This window comes from Cryptomeria japonica, chromosome 6 (assembly GCF_030272615.1).
Source record: "Cryptomeria japonica chromosome 6, Sugi_1.0, whole genome shotgun sequence".
In the NCBI taxonomy this organism is placed as follows: Eukaryota; Viridiplantae; Streptophyta; class Pinopsida; order Cupressales; family Cupressaceae; genus Cryptomeria; species Cryptomeria japonica.
Genome location: NC_081410.1, coordinates 232,768,878 through 232,784,159, shown reverse-complemented (window position 1 = coordinate 232,784,159; position 15,282 = coordinate 232,768,878). Strand labels below are relative to the sequence as shown.

The following is a 15,282-nucleotide window of genomic DNA, read 5'->3' as shown; positions in this document are numbered from 1 at the left end:
AACTGTAGCATTTTTAATTACAGGTAAAAGACTTTGAGAGGCGAGGTCTTAATGCCACTTCTAGCAGAAGAACAGAAATTGAGTGGTTAAAAGCAAGAATAAAGGAGCTGTGTAACACATTTGTCTGCAATTTGAGTGAGGAGAATTGTTATCTTTTATTCAAGGATTCAGATCTGGTTGGGATGCCTTCTGATTTTCTCGAGGTCAGTAGCAATAAAACTTTTCATGAGCTCTGACATTTTATAGTTATTGACGTGGTTAATTACATCCAATTTAGAGAGCATAGATGAGTTCTATACATTTTTATAGAGTGAATGCTAAATTATGAAAGTTGCATTTTAAAATGTAGTTTCTGAATAATGCTTTCTGAAGGGTTCTCTTTTCAAATTAATTTTAAATTTAAAATACTTATTCTGGGAATACAGAAGGTTCTATATACCTAGCTGTAGTTTTTTAACATTTTCTTGTTTTGGAAAAGCATTTCATGCCATCAAAAGAGGCGTAAGAAGCATAGATTTTACAGCGATATATGCCATGCATCCTGAGACTTCTAGTTCAAGGATACAGTTGTACATTCACTTCTGGCAATAGAAATATGCTTAGGACTTTTACTTGCCCATGCCAAAAGGAATTAAATGAAACCATCACCCCTCCACTCAGAAGTAAAATGGCCTTCTAATTTACAAGCTCGAGTGGCCAATTAAAACTGTTAGTACTATCAAATAATAGAGAACTGGTGCCTATGTATACCAAAATGACAAAGTTGCGAAATTACAACAAAGGAATTAACAGATCCGTAGTAGTCCAGGAAATCATTCAAACATTCTTTTGTGGCTGGTTGGTGGTTTGCTGTTGAACTTATGTGAATTTGCATGCCTCATTGCTGTAAAGTGCCAAGATTGACACCACATCTAGAGTTTCCTCTCTTTGCATTGCAATAGGGCTTAAGCAGAAACATTTGGTTGTGTACAAGTTCTTCCTTTTTCAGACAGAGGAGTTAAAATATATTAAAACATTTAAATCATTTCTTGGTGAACTTCCAAAATTTTCTATCAAGTTCCAGGTTGCCATTTTCTTCAACCAGAGCTATGTTTGTAGCAAGGAGGGAAATTTTCCTTTTTTACCTCATGATCATGCTATCATTGCATACTTCCATCCCTCTTTTGAACTGCTGAAAGCATTTACGCTTTGTTTTTCCAGCTTGCTCAAGCTTTCTATTCTGAGTTCGTTTGGGAAAGTTGTTCTCTTCATTGGTCAAGCCTGCCACTTATGCTCTCTTAAGCAACCATCACAATTACTCTGCAATAAACATACTTTGCTCAGTCTTGTATAATCTCCAGGTGCTAGTTCTACCTCCATATTTTTTCCTTTTAGATACATTTTTTATTCAGTAAGGTTGAGGAAGAAACAAAATTTTTAGCACAATCAGTGTTCTAATGTCTCTACATCATAAATTGTGCAAAATAGAACTCCAAAAGGAAATATCTAGTGAAAAAACAGTTGGAGCAAGCATTTCTTATTGTCAATGTCAAAATTTACCAAGCACTGTCATGAAACATGCAGAGATTCTCATCAGCTATAGTGCCACCTGTTAATGGTCAGAATATCCACACCAAAGAAGCAGAAATCTGCATTGAGTCGCAACTAATTGCAGACCACTGAAAGAATCGTGAGTCACGCCAAAAATTTGTTGACTGATTGTCAACAACTTGTTGGAGCTTAATCACGGCTGGAAATCGTGAAAAATTGCCCGGAAAAAAATGAAAATAAATTTAAAACCGTAAAAAAGACTCATGAAATAGGCGAAAAAACTATAAAACTGGCATGGACCACCCCGTTTAAACAGCAAACCACCCAGACGTGAGGAGGGAGTTGCTACTGGCAAGGATGTGAGGAAGAAGTCTTGCTGCCATGCAGAGTCGTGACTTGAGGAAGACGGAAGAGTTGAGTCTTCTGGGCATGTAGGCTTTAACATAAATTTTGAAGTTGTTTTTCTGGAGGCCAGTTAGCTTTGTCTTCTGTGACATCCTCCTTCCTCACATGCTTTTGACATTTTCATAGCTTTTTCTTCCATATGATCTCTGCTCAATGGATTCTCTTTCTCATGCCAATATAATTAGGGCCTTGTGGTGTCCATATCACCTCTTTCTTACCTCAATATAATAACAGATTGACAATAGTTTGTGTTTAAGTCCATCCTACAAGGTAGTGCTATTCATATGCATCATGAATCTAAACACAGTATTTTAGGTGCTCAAGTTACAATAGCTTATTGTGTTTACAATATCATCGATGGGTACGAAATTTTATAATTAGATGTCACTGAAATTTATTTTGCATAATCATTTACTACTACTTTTTAATTGGAAAGTCATAAGTTTTCTTTCCTTATATAAATATTTTCAGATAGTCACAGCTGTTAACTAAGTTCAAAGAGTGACCATTCAAGGATGTTTACCACAAACTTGTAAAATCCTCAGCCACGAGAGTAATTTTTTTCTCCTTTTTTTAAAATACATAATATTAGCAAGTATAAGAGTATCAATCCAATTCGAATAGCCATTGAATATAGAACTCATACTATCATATAACCATTTAAGGAAATAATGAAATACAAGATTATTACTTCAGATACCTGGCCAAGAAGATTGTGAAAGTTATGTTGATCATCCTGATTGTTTTGGTTCTCTTATGCATCTTCATGGGGCGCAACAATCCCAACCATGTGAACTGCTGCCCTGTCCACCCCATCCAAGTGGACCCAGCAAACTACCTTGGGAACAACCTATAAAGGGCTTTGGTATAGGAATGAAAGGTGGCTGGCTTGGTCAGAGTTCAACTACAAGGGCTTCAATGCATCTCAACCTACACCGTGGATCTATCCTCTTCACAGTAAGGCTGGTATAAGTTTAAGAGTATGGTATGTAGGTAGGTAACCTATGACCTACTCACATCTAGTCTAGCGCATCCCATCAGAGAAGGATTGTTGGTGTATTGCACACTACACCATGGGTCCCATCCATTTCTCGGTCTTCTGCACTAGTAGAGATGGTGGCAAGTAGAGGTTATTAGGCATTGTTCAACTATGTCGAGGTTGTGGTGTATCCCCATACTGCATTGGGGGTCCGTCCTCCAACTTGAGGGTCGTATGGGCTTAGGAGATAATCTCCAACTAGTGAATCTACCAACCTGTTGAATTCCATCTGCCATCACCTATAGGCCATCAACGATGAGTTTGTCCACTTGAGAAGAGTTAGCTTCTAATATATATCACCATTTGACCTTAGTGATATAGTTAGCTAATGTTAATCATTGATAGTTAGTTAGCTGACGGGTAGGTAGTTGGAATCGCGACGGTTGTGTCGCACCCCTTCGGCTGTTATATATTGTACCACCTCCGGGTGTTGGAGGACATGTAATGGGGACGACAGAATATAATATGAACATCTTTTGACATTAATGGAAAGCTTATTCTGGTACTTCCTTTGTAATTGCATTGTGCATTGCTGTTCAGTTTCTGTATTCTTCCTGTTTACCCAGTGAGGTAAACATTTGGCGCCGTTGCCGAAATTATTTCGAGAGGGACGGGAATATACTACATGGCACAGGGATAATGGGACAACCATTGCCCGAGGGGACGAGCAGTAACCCTGACGAGGATCACCAAGAACTGTTCGAAGGAGAACGAGCACTCACAAAAGATTTCTCTTGCATCCTTCAAGCGGCCATCGAAACACACGTACGGAGGGAAGCCACCATTGAGGCTGTTCTAGAGGATGCTGTGTGGAGCGCGCTTGGTGTAAGCCCGGCGGTGAATCGGTTAATGAGCAATTTGCTTAACCTTCTGGCTCAAGCATTTTTGGCTCTTCAAAACCGCAGAGAAGACACCTACCGTGAGAACCGACGACAACAAATCTTACGAGAATTTCATGAGCGCCAGGATGACGGACGTAGGGAAGACCGACGAAGGACAAATAATCCTTAAATTGTGAAGGGAGAGAAATAAAGAACACTGTTAGAAGCAGAAGAATTATGTTGATTGTATACAAAAGAATGAATTAATAAAGACGTGTTGTGTTTTGGTTTATGTGTTGTGAAACATGAAATTGTACCACAATTAATGCCCAATTTATTGAATAAAGACAAAAATAAGAAATTAGAAACCGACGAGTGGGAGGCTGCACAGAAGGCTTTGATTCTGGAACAACGTGTAGAACGTAGACGGAGGCTGAGGCAACTTGCCAAAGGACGACCTGCCGAAGGGTTGCCCGAAGGGAACCAAGGAGGTGTCACGGAAGGTGCAGAAGCCGAGGGGAATTTCTACGCGTCGCCAGACTGCTGTAGAGCGAGAAGCCTCGAAGAGTTTCTGGAGGAAACAAGGTTACGGAGAGAACTAGTTGAAGAGACTCGAAATCAGTTCATAGACTTATCTCTCACGCCACAAATGGAGGATCACCGAAGGGAGCCGGGCACGGGTAACGACGAAGGGGAAGCTAACCGCACGGTAGGTACAAGGCAGAACACTGTACCTTCGGTCACCACCACAGGAGACATCAGCGGCATCGGAGGGAGCAGCGCCGGAGGGCAGACACAGCCACAACCACCTCCAAGTGGACGACTTCCATCAATGGCGAGCAAACAGAAGTTGCCCAAATTCAACGGGGATAGCAAAGATGATCCCGCACGGCATTGCCGTACATGCGAAACCATCTGGACAGTCAACGGGGTGACTGACCAGGATGAATGGATGAAGCAGTTCCCCGCCACACTGAGAGGAGTGGCTATTGACTGGTATTCAGACTTGGATAAAACCGGGGTAACTACGTGGGATGAACTGAAGAAAGCATTCGAGAAGGAATTTCGGCTTCTCCGAGATGATAATGAGGTAGTCTCCCAAATCTATGGAACAAAGCAAGGAAAGAAGGAGACCGTACGGGCGTATGGCCGTCGGCTGAAGGAATTAGTCGGAAAGATGGAAAGCCAACCGGCTGATGGCTTAAAGAAGCGGTGGTTTGTCGAGGGTTTGAACCCTAAGCTATGACGAAAGATGAAAATGCATACAACCGGGCCATGGACTTGGAAAGTGAAAATAAGACGGCCAAAAAGAAGAAGAATAGATCTTCGTCATCCTCTGAAGATGATACGTCGGAAGAAGAGAGTAGCAGTGATGAGAAGCCGAAGAAAAAGTCACGGCCCTTCAGAAGGATATGGAACGGATGTTAAAAGAGTTTAAGACAATGAAGGGGACCACAAGCAAGGATGACGAACTGTGGTGCACGGATTGTAAGGAGAGCGGCCACACAAAGGGTGCCTGTCCCAAGAAGGCATTCTGTGACATCTGCCAGATCATGGGACATTCTACGAAGGAATGCCCATACAATTTGAAGGCACGTAACCAGCAAGTGCTCTTTGCCCAGGAGCAGCCCTCCACATCGGATTCAAACAATAATTCATCTTCCGGAGGCTACCGAGGAAACCGACGAGGCGGACAGGGGAATAATAATAATTCCACTAGAAACAGGGTCCAATACGATGCGAAGGGACGCCCGATGATTCAATGTAGGGCTTGCAATCAATGGGGTCATTACGCACGAGAGTGTAATAACAATGACACCGCTCAAAAGCTATGTCGGTGGTGTGGCCCCGGTGACCATGAAGATGCCGATTGTTTGAAGTTTGGCGTAGGGGCCAATCTGATTGATATCGAAGGCAACACACGGGGTAAAGAAGCCATCCTTGCTCTTACCTGAGGGCAGGCAAAGGAAGCCCGATACCCCCATCCCCGCACGGAGAAGCAGAGAATGACGGAGGCAAGGGAGGAAATAGAAAGGGCCATGAAAGCCCAACAGGGAGAGACACACAACTCATCTGGACCCTACTGCACAGACGCGGAGAGGAACATTGTACGACAGATGCTCCAAATGGAGGCACCTGTGAAACTGGAAGACCTCCTACACACCATACCGCAATTGGGGACAGTGCTGTTGGGCACAAAGGTTGATAAACCCAAACCGAGAGACATGGACGCTCCCATACTAGGAAGCTCGGCAACAAATCCAGTTGTACTTACCGTCAACAATGACCGACACCCAGCCATGGTGGAGATGGGCATCCTGGGCACCATCCTGACGGATACTATAGTAGACGGCGGTTCCGGAGTAAATGTCCTTCCGGAGGACACATGGAAAAAGCTAGGAAAGCCCACTCTGTGGCCACCTACGTTTAATCTGCTAGGTGCAGACCAGCATGGGATTAAGCCCCTCGGCATGTTGATGGCACAACAAGTCACCGTGGGTGCACAACCTTTTGTACTCGACTTCGTGGTCATTCCATTGAAACAGAAAGGGTATGACGCCATACTTGGAAGAGGATGGTTGGTGGCAGCGAAAGCAAACCACAACTGGAAACGAAATACACTCTCGATGGAGAGCGGAGGCAAGAAATTCACTATTGATCTCCGGACGCAGTTGGTGATCGAGGAACTTGCCTCTTCCTCGAGATCTGAATCCGAGAGGGAAAATGACCCACGAGACGAAGGGAGAGGGGATGGACCGAGATGCCGAAGGCATATTAAAAATCGGAGGTTGCTGTTCGGAGGATGACACAGATTCACTAAATGGATTGTTCCATTGGCAGCAGGAGGACTATGAGATGTTCTCACCCTCCTGTAACGTATTAAGCGTCGAAGGAGAGGAGCCAGATTAATATCCTCTAGAATACGGGGAATATAAGGAAGGAGAAGCTACAATGGACACCGTACCCGCACATCAATTTAGAAACAAGGAGGCCATGAAGTATGAAGAACCGACGGTGAAACCTTTGAATCTAGGTATGGAGACGGATAAGAAAATCATTCTGGTAGGAGATGACTGGAACCCAGTGCTGAAAACGGCCGCATTCAAGATTTTCACCGAGTACAAAGATGTATTCGCATGGACTTAGAAGGATTTGAAGGGAGTCCCACCGGAGTTATGTGTTCACCGTATTCTGTTGGTACCAGGCGCAGTACCAATACGGCAGTGGTCGTACAGGATGAATAAAAACTATGCTGCAAAAGTACAAAAAGAGATTGAACGAATGCTGGAGGCCAAGATTATCTTTAGGGTGCAGAATAGCGAATGGGTATCCCCCATCGTAATATCTCTCAAAAAGGATGGTAACGAGATCCGGATTTGTGTCGACTTCCAGCGACTCAATACAGTTACCATCAAAGATCCATTTCCCATACCGTTCACGGACTCTATTCTTGAAGAGGCGGCCGGCCATGAAATCTATTCATTTATGGATGGATTTTCTGGCTATAATCAGATATCAATAGCGGAGGAAGATACGCTGAAGACGACATTTGTGGTGGAGGACGGAGTATATGCTTACAACCGGATGCCCTTTGGTCTCTGCAATGCTCCGGCAACGTTCCAACGAATAATTCTCCACATTTTTGATAAGATGTCCGTGGGTAACTTCAAGGCGTTCCTAGATGATTGGTCCATCTACAGCGGGGAGGAGACGTATCTGAAGGCACTCGGAGAATGTATGGACAGGTGCCGGAGGGCACGACTCGCACTGAACCCTAAGAAATGCAGATTCATGGTACCTCAGGGTAGACTACTCGGACACATAGTGTGTAAAGCGGGACTTAAAACAGACCCGGATAAAGTTCGGGTGATTGTGGAGATGGAACCCCCACAGGATGTCTCAGGGGTAAAATCTTTTTTGGGACACATCGGATATTACCGAAGGTTTATAAAAAATTTCTCCCAGATATCTTACCCCCTGGATAACCTCACAAGAAAAGGGGAACCGTACGTATGGGGAACAACGCAGTCGGAATCCTTTGAGGAATTGAAATCACGACTGTTGGCGGCACCAATATTGGCCTACCCAAACTGGGACAGAGAATTTCATGTGCACGTCGATGCCTCCAACTATGCAATAGGTGCAACATTAGCACAAGTTGGGGATCATGGGTTGGATCACCCGGTCTACTTCGCCAGTAGACTACTCTCGAAAGCTGAGAGGAATTACAGTACAACTGAATGGGAAGCGCTCGGCATGGTTTACGCAGTACAGAAGTTCCGGCATTATTTGTTGGCGACACCCTTCACCTTCTATGTAGACCACCAAGCTTTGATGTACTTGGTGAATAAACCTATTATTCAAGGACGGGTGAGTTGGTGGCTGTTACTACTGCAAGAATTCACATTCAACATTATAGTACGGCCAGGGAAGAGCCATGTGATTGCTGACCAACTGTCACGAATCAAGTCAGGAGAACGAGCGGAGGGGGTGAATGATGATTTTCCGGATGCGCACTTATTCCGGATTGTGGTTTTACCATCATGGTACACTCGTATTAGCGAGTACCTCTCGACGTCCTAGTTCCCTCGGGACATGCCACCAGGGGAACGACGCAAACCGGTTCTGAGGAGCCGAACGTTCCAATTGATCAATGGACTCCTTTACAAAATGGGGACAGATCAAGTACTCCGCCGATGCATGATGGAGGAAGAGATACCGGGGATTTTGAAGGAAGCGCACAAAGGACCCGCAGGAGGTCATATGGGGCCGGACACGACGGCCAGGAAAGTACTGTTAGTCGGACTATGGTGGCCGACGCTACACAGCGACACCAGAGAATGGGTCGGAAGCTGTGATACATGCCAGAGGGCCGGAAAACCACTAAAACGAGACTTCATGCCATTAAACCCTTCAGCGGCACAAGAGTTATTCGAACGTTGGGGGCTTGATTTTGTGGGGCCTTTAAAAGTTAGCAGACCGCGGCGATGTACATACATTGTGGTAGCTACGGAATACTTGACAAAATGGGTCGAAGCACGGGCCCTACCCGATAACACCGCGATGAGTACAGCCAGATTTATTTATGAACAAATTATCACGAGATATGGAATTCCGCTTCAGATAACCAGTGACAGAGGAGGCCATTTTGTGAACCATGTGGTGAGACTCCTTACGACGGAGTTCAAAATTTTTCACTCCTTGTCCAGTCCGTATTACCCGAGGGCCAATGGTCAAGCGGAGGCGACCAACAAGATTTTGGTTTCGGTCATCTATAAGTCGTGCGGGGTAGAAAAGGAAGATTGGGAGGAGCGACTACCGTTGGTGTTATGGGCATACCGCACCACCTACAAAGTAACGATGGGCCAGACACCATTCCAATTAATGTACGGACAAGAAGCGGTAGTACCGATGGAGTTCATGGTGCCAAGTCTCCGAATTGCTATTGAGAATAAACTTGGCGATATGGAGAGCCTGAGGGAGCGCCTGTATGCCCTAAACAAACTCGATGAACAAAGGCTGATGGCACAATGGGTGACAGACGTGGCCCAGCAACGAAGGAAACATTGGCACGACCAACACATTCGGCGGGCGAGGTTCACCCCGGGGCAGTTAGTCTTGAAATATAATGGACGAAACCAGATTAAGCCTGGCAAGTTCAAGGTCAAGTGGTTAGGCCCGTACAGGGTCCGAGAGGTCGTAGCAAACGGGTCCGTCAAACTCTGGACCCTCAACGGACAAGAAATTCCGGAGGTTGTCAATGGCTCAAAACTTAAAGTATATCATCAGAGGCTGGAGGCGAGCAGGCAGCTCGACAATTGAAAAAAAAAAAAAAATAAAAAAAATAAAAATAAAAATAAAAAATAAAAAATAAAAAATAAAAAAATAAAAAAACTTTGGGTCCACCGTGCGGGGACCACCACGCGGTAGAACCACCGTGCGGTGACCACCACGCGGTGGAACCACCATGCGGGGACCACCACGCGGTGGAACCACCGTGCGGTGACCACCACACGGTGACCACCACGCGGTGGAACCACCGTGCGGTGACCACCACACGGTGACCACCACGCGGTGGAACCACCGTGCGGTGTCCACCGCGCCACCTACAACCCTCACCAAACAGCATGAAAGGAACTAAGGCTCTACTGTGCGGTGGTCACGCCAAAGCAAGTTGCGGTGGGCACATCCGAACGGAAACACGTTCAAGTGCGGGGGTATGTAAGCAAGGCCCAAGGGAAAACAAGTGCGGTGATCATATAAATAAAGTATACAAACAAGCAAATCCCAAACATTTCTAGCTGCTGCGTGAAGTATATTCCAGACTCCACCGTGCGAATCCCCCACGGACAGGCAGCGCGAAGCCACGAACAAAGTCTAACGTGCGGTGGGCCCGTAGACATAAAACAAGTGCGGTGGAAAACAACGAATGCGAGAAGGGAACGCACGGGGACAACAGCGACAAGTTTGGGTTTGCTCCTCCCGGTGTCTACCGCACGCCCAACGCACAGGCACATACAACAGTGGGATCACCTGAGGGGAATTACTTGGTAGGCATTTTCATTCATGGCCAACATTTTTTCAAAACGCGTATTTGCAATTGTGCTCCGAATTGTTCAAAACACGTATTCGCAATTTGAGGGCATGCAAATTGGAGGTGGATTTTAACCGTTCTGACTTACGCTTGTGTGTGGGAGTCATTGGCCGTAGTCATCGCACAGCTAGAAGTGTAGCAAGTCTGCTTGGAAGTGGCAAAGTCATCTCGGTTAAGGGAAGTGTTTGATTGCTGGGCGTAATAGAACATTCCACACTGACTCGTATTGGCGATTTGGGGGCCCCATTTATATTGATCTTTCAACGTGCGTCCTGGTTGGTACTGGCGGCGCTGGGCCATATATGGCCGCGTTGACAGTAGTTGGTTGGCAAGCGGAGTTATGATCACCTCCGCACGGTCTTAGCTGCCCGGAGGTAGTTAGTGGCTTTTGCAACTACACGGCTAAAATTAAGAATCAGTTAGAGGAGGAAATTAATGGAGTCTGCAGGAAAAAGGAATTGGAAAAAACAGTTGCAGGAGGGCAGCCACATGAATAAGGATAAGCGAGTTCTCCCTTCGGGTGTACGCATAGCAGGTAGCACAATGGACGCCACGCAGAAGAGAAAGACACCACAGCATCATGCCGCAAGAGGGAAGAACACATGGACTCCGCAGAATATCACCTTTGAGAGACTGAATGGGTCCGAATGCAGGAAGTGGTGGCAGGATACACCAGATGATGATTTGGTGAAGAAGAGCCTACGGAAAGCAGGAGTGGAGTGGGCCATCCGAATGCCTGTGTTTGCTATCCGTGAGTACGAGGGAGCATTACGGTTCATGGTTGATACCTTTGATAGCCATTCACGGACGAGTACTTTTGAGTACCTTGGGAAGGATATCACAATATCCTTCAAACCTGCAGATTTCACTAGAGTGTTTGGCATCCCAGGCATACATGGCAAGAAAGTTGTATTGAAAGCTAAGAAGATGATGCGGGACGAAAAAGAATATTGGATTAAACTAGTGTCCCGCGACCTGACCAAGGCAGAATTGGATAGCATTGTGGATGCCACGAAAAACCGTGGGATACGTAGGACGTTTGTTGCAGAGGGTCACTAGCGGTGTATAATGGATGTCATCAAGAGTAGGTTGACGGGGTCTGGTAGGGCATCCGACATCGCTCTCCCGCAGATCATATTGATGAATGGACTTCTGAATGGCGTTAGGTATGATTGGGCTACACTGTTATCAGCACGGATGTGTGAGTTCTTGATGATGGAGCAGCGCACGTTTTACATGCCCCACTATGCCATCGGATTGTTTCTAGAGGCCACGTGAGAAGTGGTACCGGAGGCAGAATTGGAGATACAGCCGCAGAGACCATTGGCTGTAGGTGAGCCTCCTATCATGCATTGGAGACACCTTGACATTGGCCATTCTTCCGCGAAACGAAAAAAGGATAGTAGAGACCCCCTCGGCAGAACCTAATAGTGGAAGAGAGACTTCCAGCAGCGAAGAGGTTTCGGGGGAGGAGGATTCGGCGGAGGATAGTAGCAGTAGGGCGACAGAAGAGGGGAGGATGGAGCCCGCGGGGGAGCGAGTCTTGTTTGCGCCACCCTCACTACCACTTGGCACACTTGTGAGGTCATCCACGGGAGTGGGAGGCACGTCGATTCCAGCATTTGGGGAGGGCCGCACGCCCGTTGCACTTGGGCCCATGCAGCAGGTGGCATCACCTTCCATCGTACCACCTCCGCAGGCTAGTGCGCCACCCGCGGGACCGCCTCCGGCCATAGAGGCACGTACAGAAGGCATGGCGGAGTCGTGTGGATCACCGGATCACCGCAGCAAGTAGTGGTAGAGGAGGAGCACAGGGAGGTGGTCGATGCAGAGCCTCAGGTGCGGTTGGACGTTGTGGGATCCGAGGCAGTAGTGACTGTGTCTGCCTCCTTGTTGGAGGAGCCCATGGATAGACACACTTTAGAGGTGGAGAGAGGTCCGGAGGTGTTGAGTACGGATCCATCGGTGGTGGCTATGGGGAGTTGGCTGACCCGACGATTTCAGATGATGGTGATGCCACCAGTGGGAGCTGTTGTGTTCTCACCTCGGCGAGAGCCTCTGAAGGAGGTGGTAGACTTGGAGGATTCATCGGGTGAGACACCGGTACTGGCAGTAGGGCATGAGATAGGAGAAGTCGTCCCTGCTATCCAGGAGCAGGCGGGGGTAGAGGAGACACCTTTGTGCCAGCAGGATGCAGCAGTTTTGGTCCCACTTGAGCCTTCTGCACCTATATCGGGGTCCCAGCCTTCGGGGCAGGATGGGGAGGACATTGAGGCTTACTTAGCAGACATGGTGACGAGGGGTCGGCGAGTGGTGGCCACGGCTCAGACGCGAGCTTTGCAGCAGGTTGCGGAGGAATTAGAACAGGTCCTCGAGTTTATGTGGGTAGGCTGTTCGACAGCTTTTGCTACAAGCTTTGAGTCATAGGGGTGGCCAGCTATTCAGACAGATGCGATGCTCGAGGCTTGGAGTGTGCCTAAGCCCGTTGTGGAGAGTAGGGTGACGACTCTCGTCCGACAGATTGCGCAGGTTTACAGGGATGCCTACTACGCATTGCGGCAGACGCAGCATGAGTCCGCGGTCCGTGAGGCTGCTCGTGTAGAGATAGAGAGAGATCTCGCCAGACAGCAGGCTTCGTGGGCAGCCGAGAGGACGTAGTTGTTAGCACAGCTTGAGACAGCCCGTGCAGAGAAGGTTGCGGTTGACATCCGCCTGTCGGAGGAGCAGAGTGCGCGGAGCCTTGTGCAGCAGGAGTTGGATGCTGTTATTGCAGAGCGGGGTTTGTTGCAGACTCAGTTGGTTGGTATGACAGAGTCCGCGGATACCAAGGAGAAGGAGTTGCTGGAAGCTGCGCATATGGTGAAGACGGCTTTAGAGAAGGTGTTGGTGGCGGAGCGGGATGTGGCAGCACGCACTCAGCAGGTTTATGACCTCCGCGCCCGCCTGGCGGCCCAGACACCGGCATCCCAGCCTTCGACTTCAGGGACGCTTCCTCAGCCCCCTCCTTGACTTTGTTTGGGTGTATATATGCATTGTCTCCATTTTGTTGTTAGTCGTCGGAGACGACTTCTTTTTTTGGGGGGGGATGATGTTATCGGAAAATATGTATAGTTTAGTAATGTTAATCATTGATAGTTAGTTAGCCGACGGGTAGGTAGTTGGAGTCGCGACGGTTGTGTCGCACCCCTTCGGCTGTTATATATTGTACCACCTCCGGGTGTTGGAGGACATGTAATGGGGACGACAGAATATAATATGAACATCTTTTGACATTAATGGAAAGCTTATTTTGGTACTTCCTTTGTAATTGCATTGTGCATTACTGTTCAGTTTCTGTATTCTTCCTGTTTACCCAGTGAGGTAAACATCTTCTTCCTCAACTCGGGTAGCACATGGCATTGATCACTCCTTGTGCTATAGGTGACTACCAGTGTATTGGATGCAACGGTCAATGCCGGTTACCGCTACCCGCATGGTAAGGTAACTACCTGTGTAACCATTCTCATATCATATCCTGGTTAGCTCTCAACAAATCTTCATCTCCATGAACCAGGTGAAGGCTGGCTAATCCCTAACAGTAGTCCAAGCATTGATCATTGGCACGGTCGAATGATTGCTTGACTCTACTCCAACAATCTCAAAGGTTCACTCGTTGGTCATCTCTGGCTCATGGTTTTCTATCATGCTAACTATCAAAGGAGTCATTTGGCAAGCATTCCCAAGTAGAAGATGTAGGGTGGGAGTAGTTAAGCATTGCATGCCCTAGTTGGATTACATTGATTGAGAGTTGGGTCAACCATCCACTTTAGACTATAGAGATTTGGTTATTTACTTCAAGCTGCCCTAGCAAGTGGAGAATAGGCATATAACCATAATTTGGTTTCTTTAATACTTCTTCCTAGTGATAGTTCATGCATGGGGTTATTAGTGTGTTGTATGATTTGGTCCATTGATTCCCCATTCTTTACCTTATATGTCATTTCTAATTTCTTACCAAGTAGAGTTTGGCTGCAGAGATGATGTTATCCTAGAGTTTTAATCCTGTAGTGTCCCTAGTCAATTCTGATGTAAACTTCTGATTCTCTTGGCCTTGGTATTTTGTCAAACACTTGCCTTGCAAAGTGCTTAGCTTGCTGTTCTTAATTTTCAGTTTGTTATAAGGGACATTGGACACTAAGATCATTCATAAACAGCTTTGATAGTAAAGTGAGAGGACTGAATAGCATATAGACATCAACTAATAACAACTAAGCATCACAATCATAAATAACTATGGGCTGACGTTTTGTCAAATATATGTCATACAACCTCAGAATACTGATGCAGCCTCAAAATTACTTCAAACCTTATTATAAGCCAATACAATATGCTATCGTAAGTTCAATGCATGGACTGATTCCAAGGACTATGTCTCAGATTTTCTGAGGACATGTACCATTCATATGATTCATGCAAACAACTGAGAATCACAATGAAAGAGATGCCTTGGAACCTGATATAAATTCGCCCAAGTGAAGCGATGAAGATACAAGCAATATCCACTAACAATGAGCCTCAAATGTGCTAGATCGAACCAAGACAAGTGCCGTCCCTGCTACTGCCAATAGAAGGTCTGAGAACTAGATGAAATCTGCATACGAAGTGTTCGAATGCCACTCCACACTGATCGACTTAGCTCCTAGGGTGTAGCGCCATTCACCAAGAGGAAGTTCGAAGCCCCAACAATGAGTTACATGCAAAAACGTGGGTTCTTATCAGTCTGATACGAATTGTTTCAGACTTGAGTTGGATGCCAAATCTTGGTCAATACACTTTCAATCACCTCCAAAATGAATCGCCTTGCTCCCTAGATGAAGTCGCTGGTCACCAAGGTGAAAATCGATGCATCAACA

The 15,282-nt window shown here is 46.4% G+C and overlaps 1 protein-coding gene across 2 annotated transcripts in view; it reads left to right on the top strand.

The window, feature by feature from the left end:
• Positions 1-15,282, top strand: part of LOC131071469 (probable thimet oligopeptidase) — a 296,968-nt gene that overhangs the window by 92,297 nt on the left and 189,389 nt on the right. For both annotated transcript variants that reach the window (XM_058007329.2, XM_058007328.2), the window contains exon 5: positions 24-203. In XM_058007329.2, the coding sequence (XP_057863312.2) occupies positions 24-203 (180 nt within the window). The remainder of the gene's footprint in view (positions 1-23; positions 204-15,282) is intronic.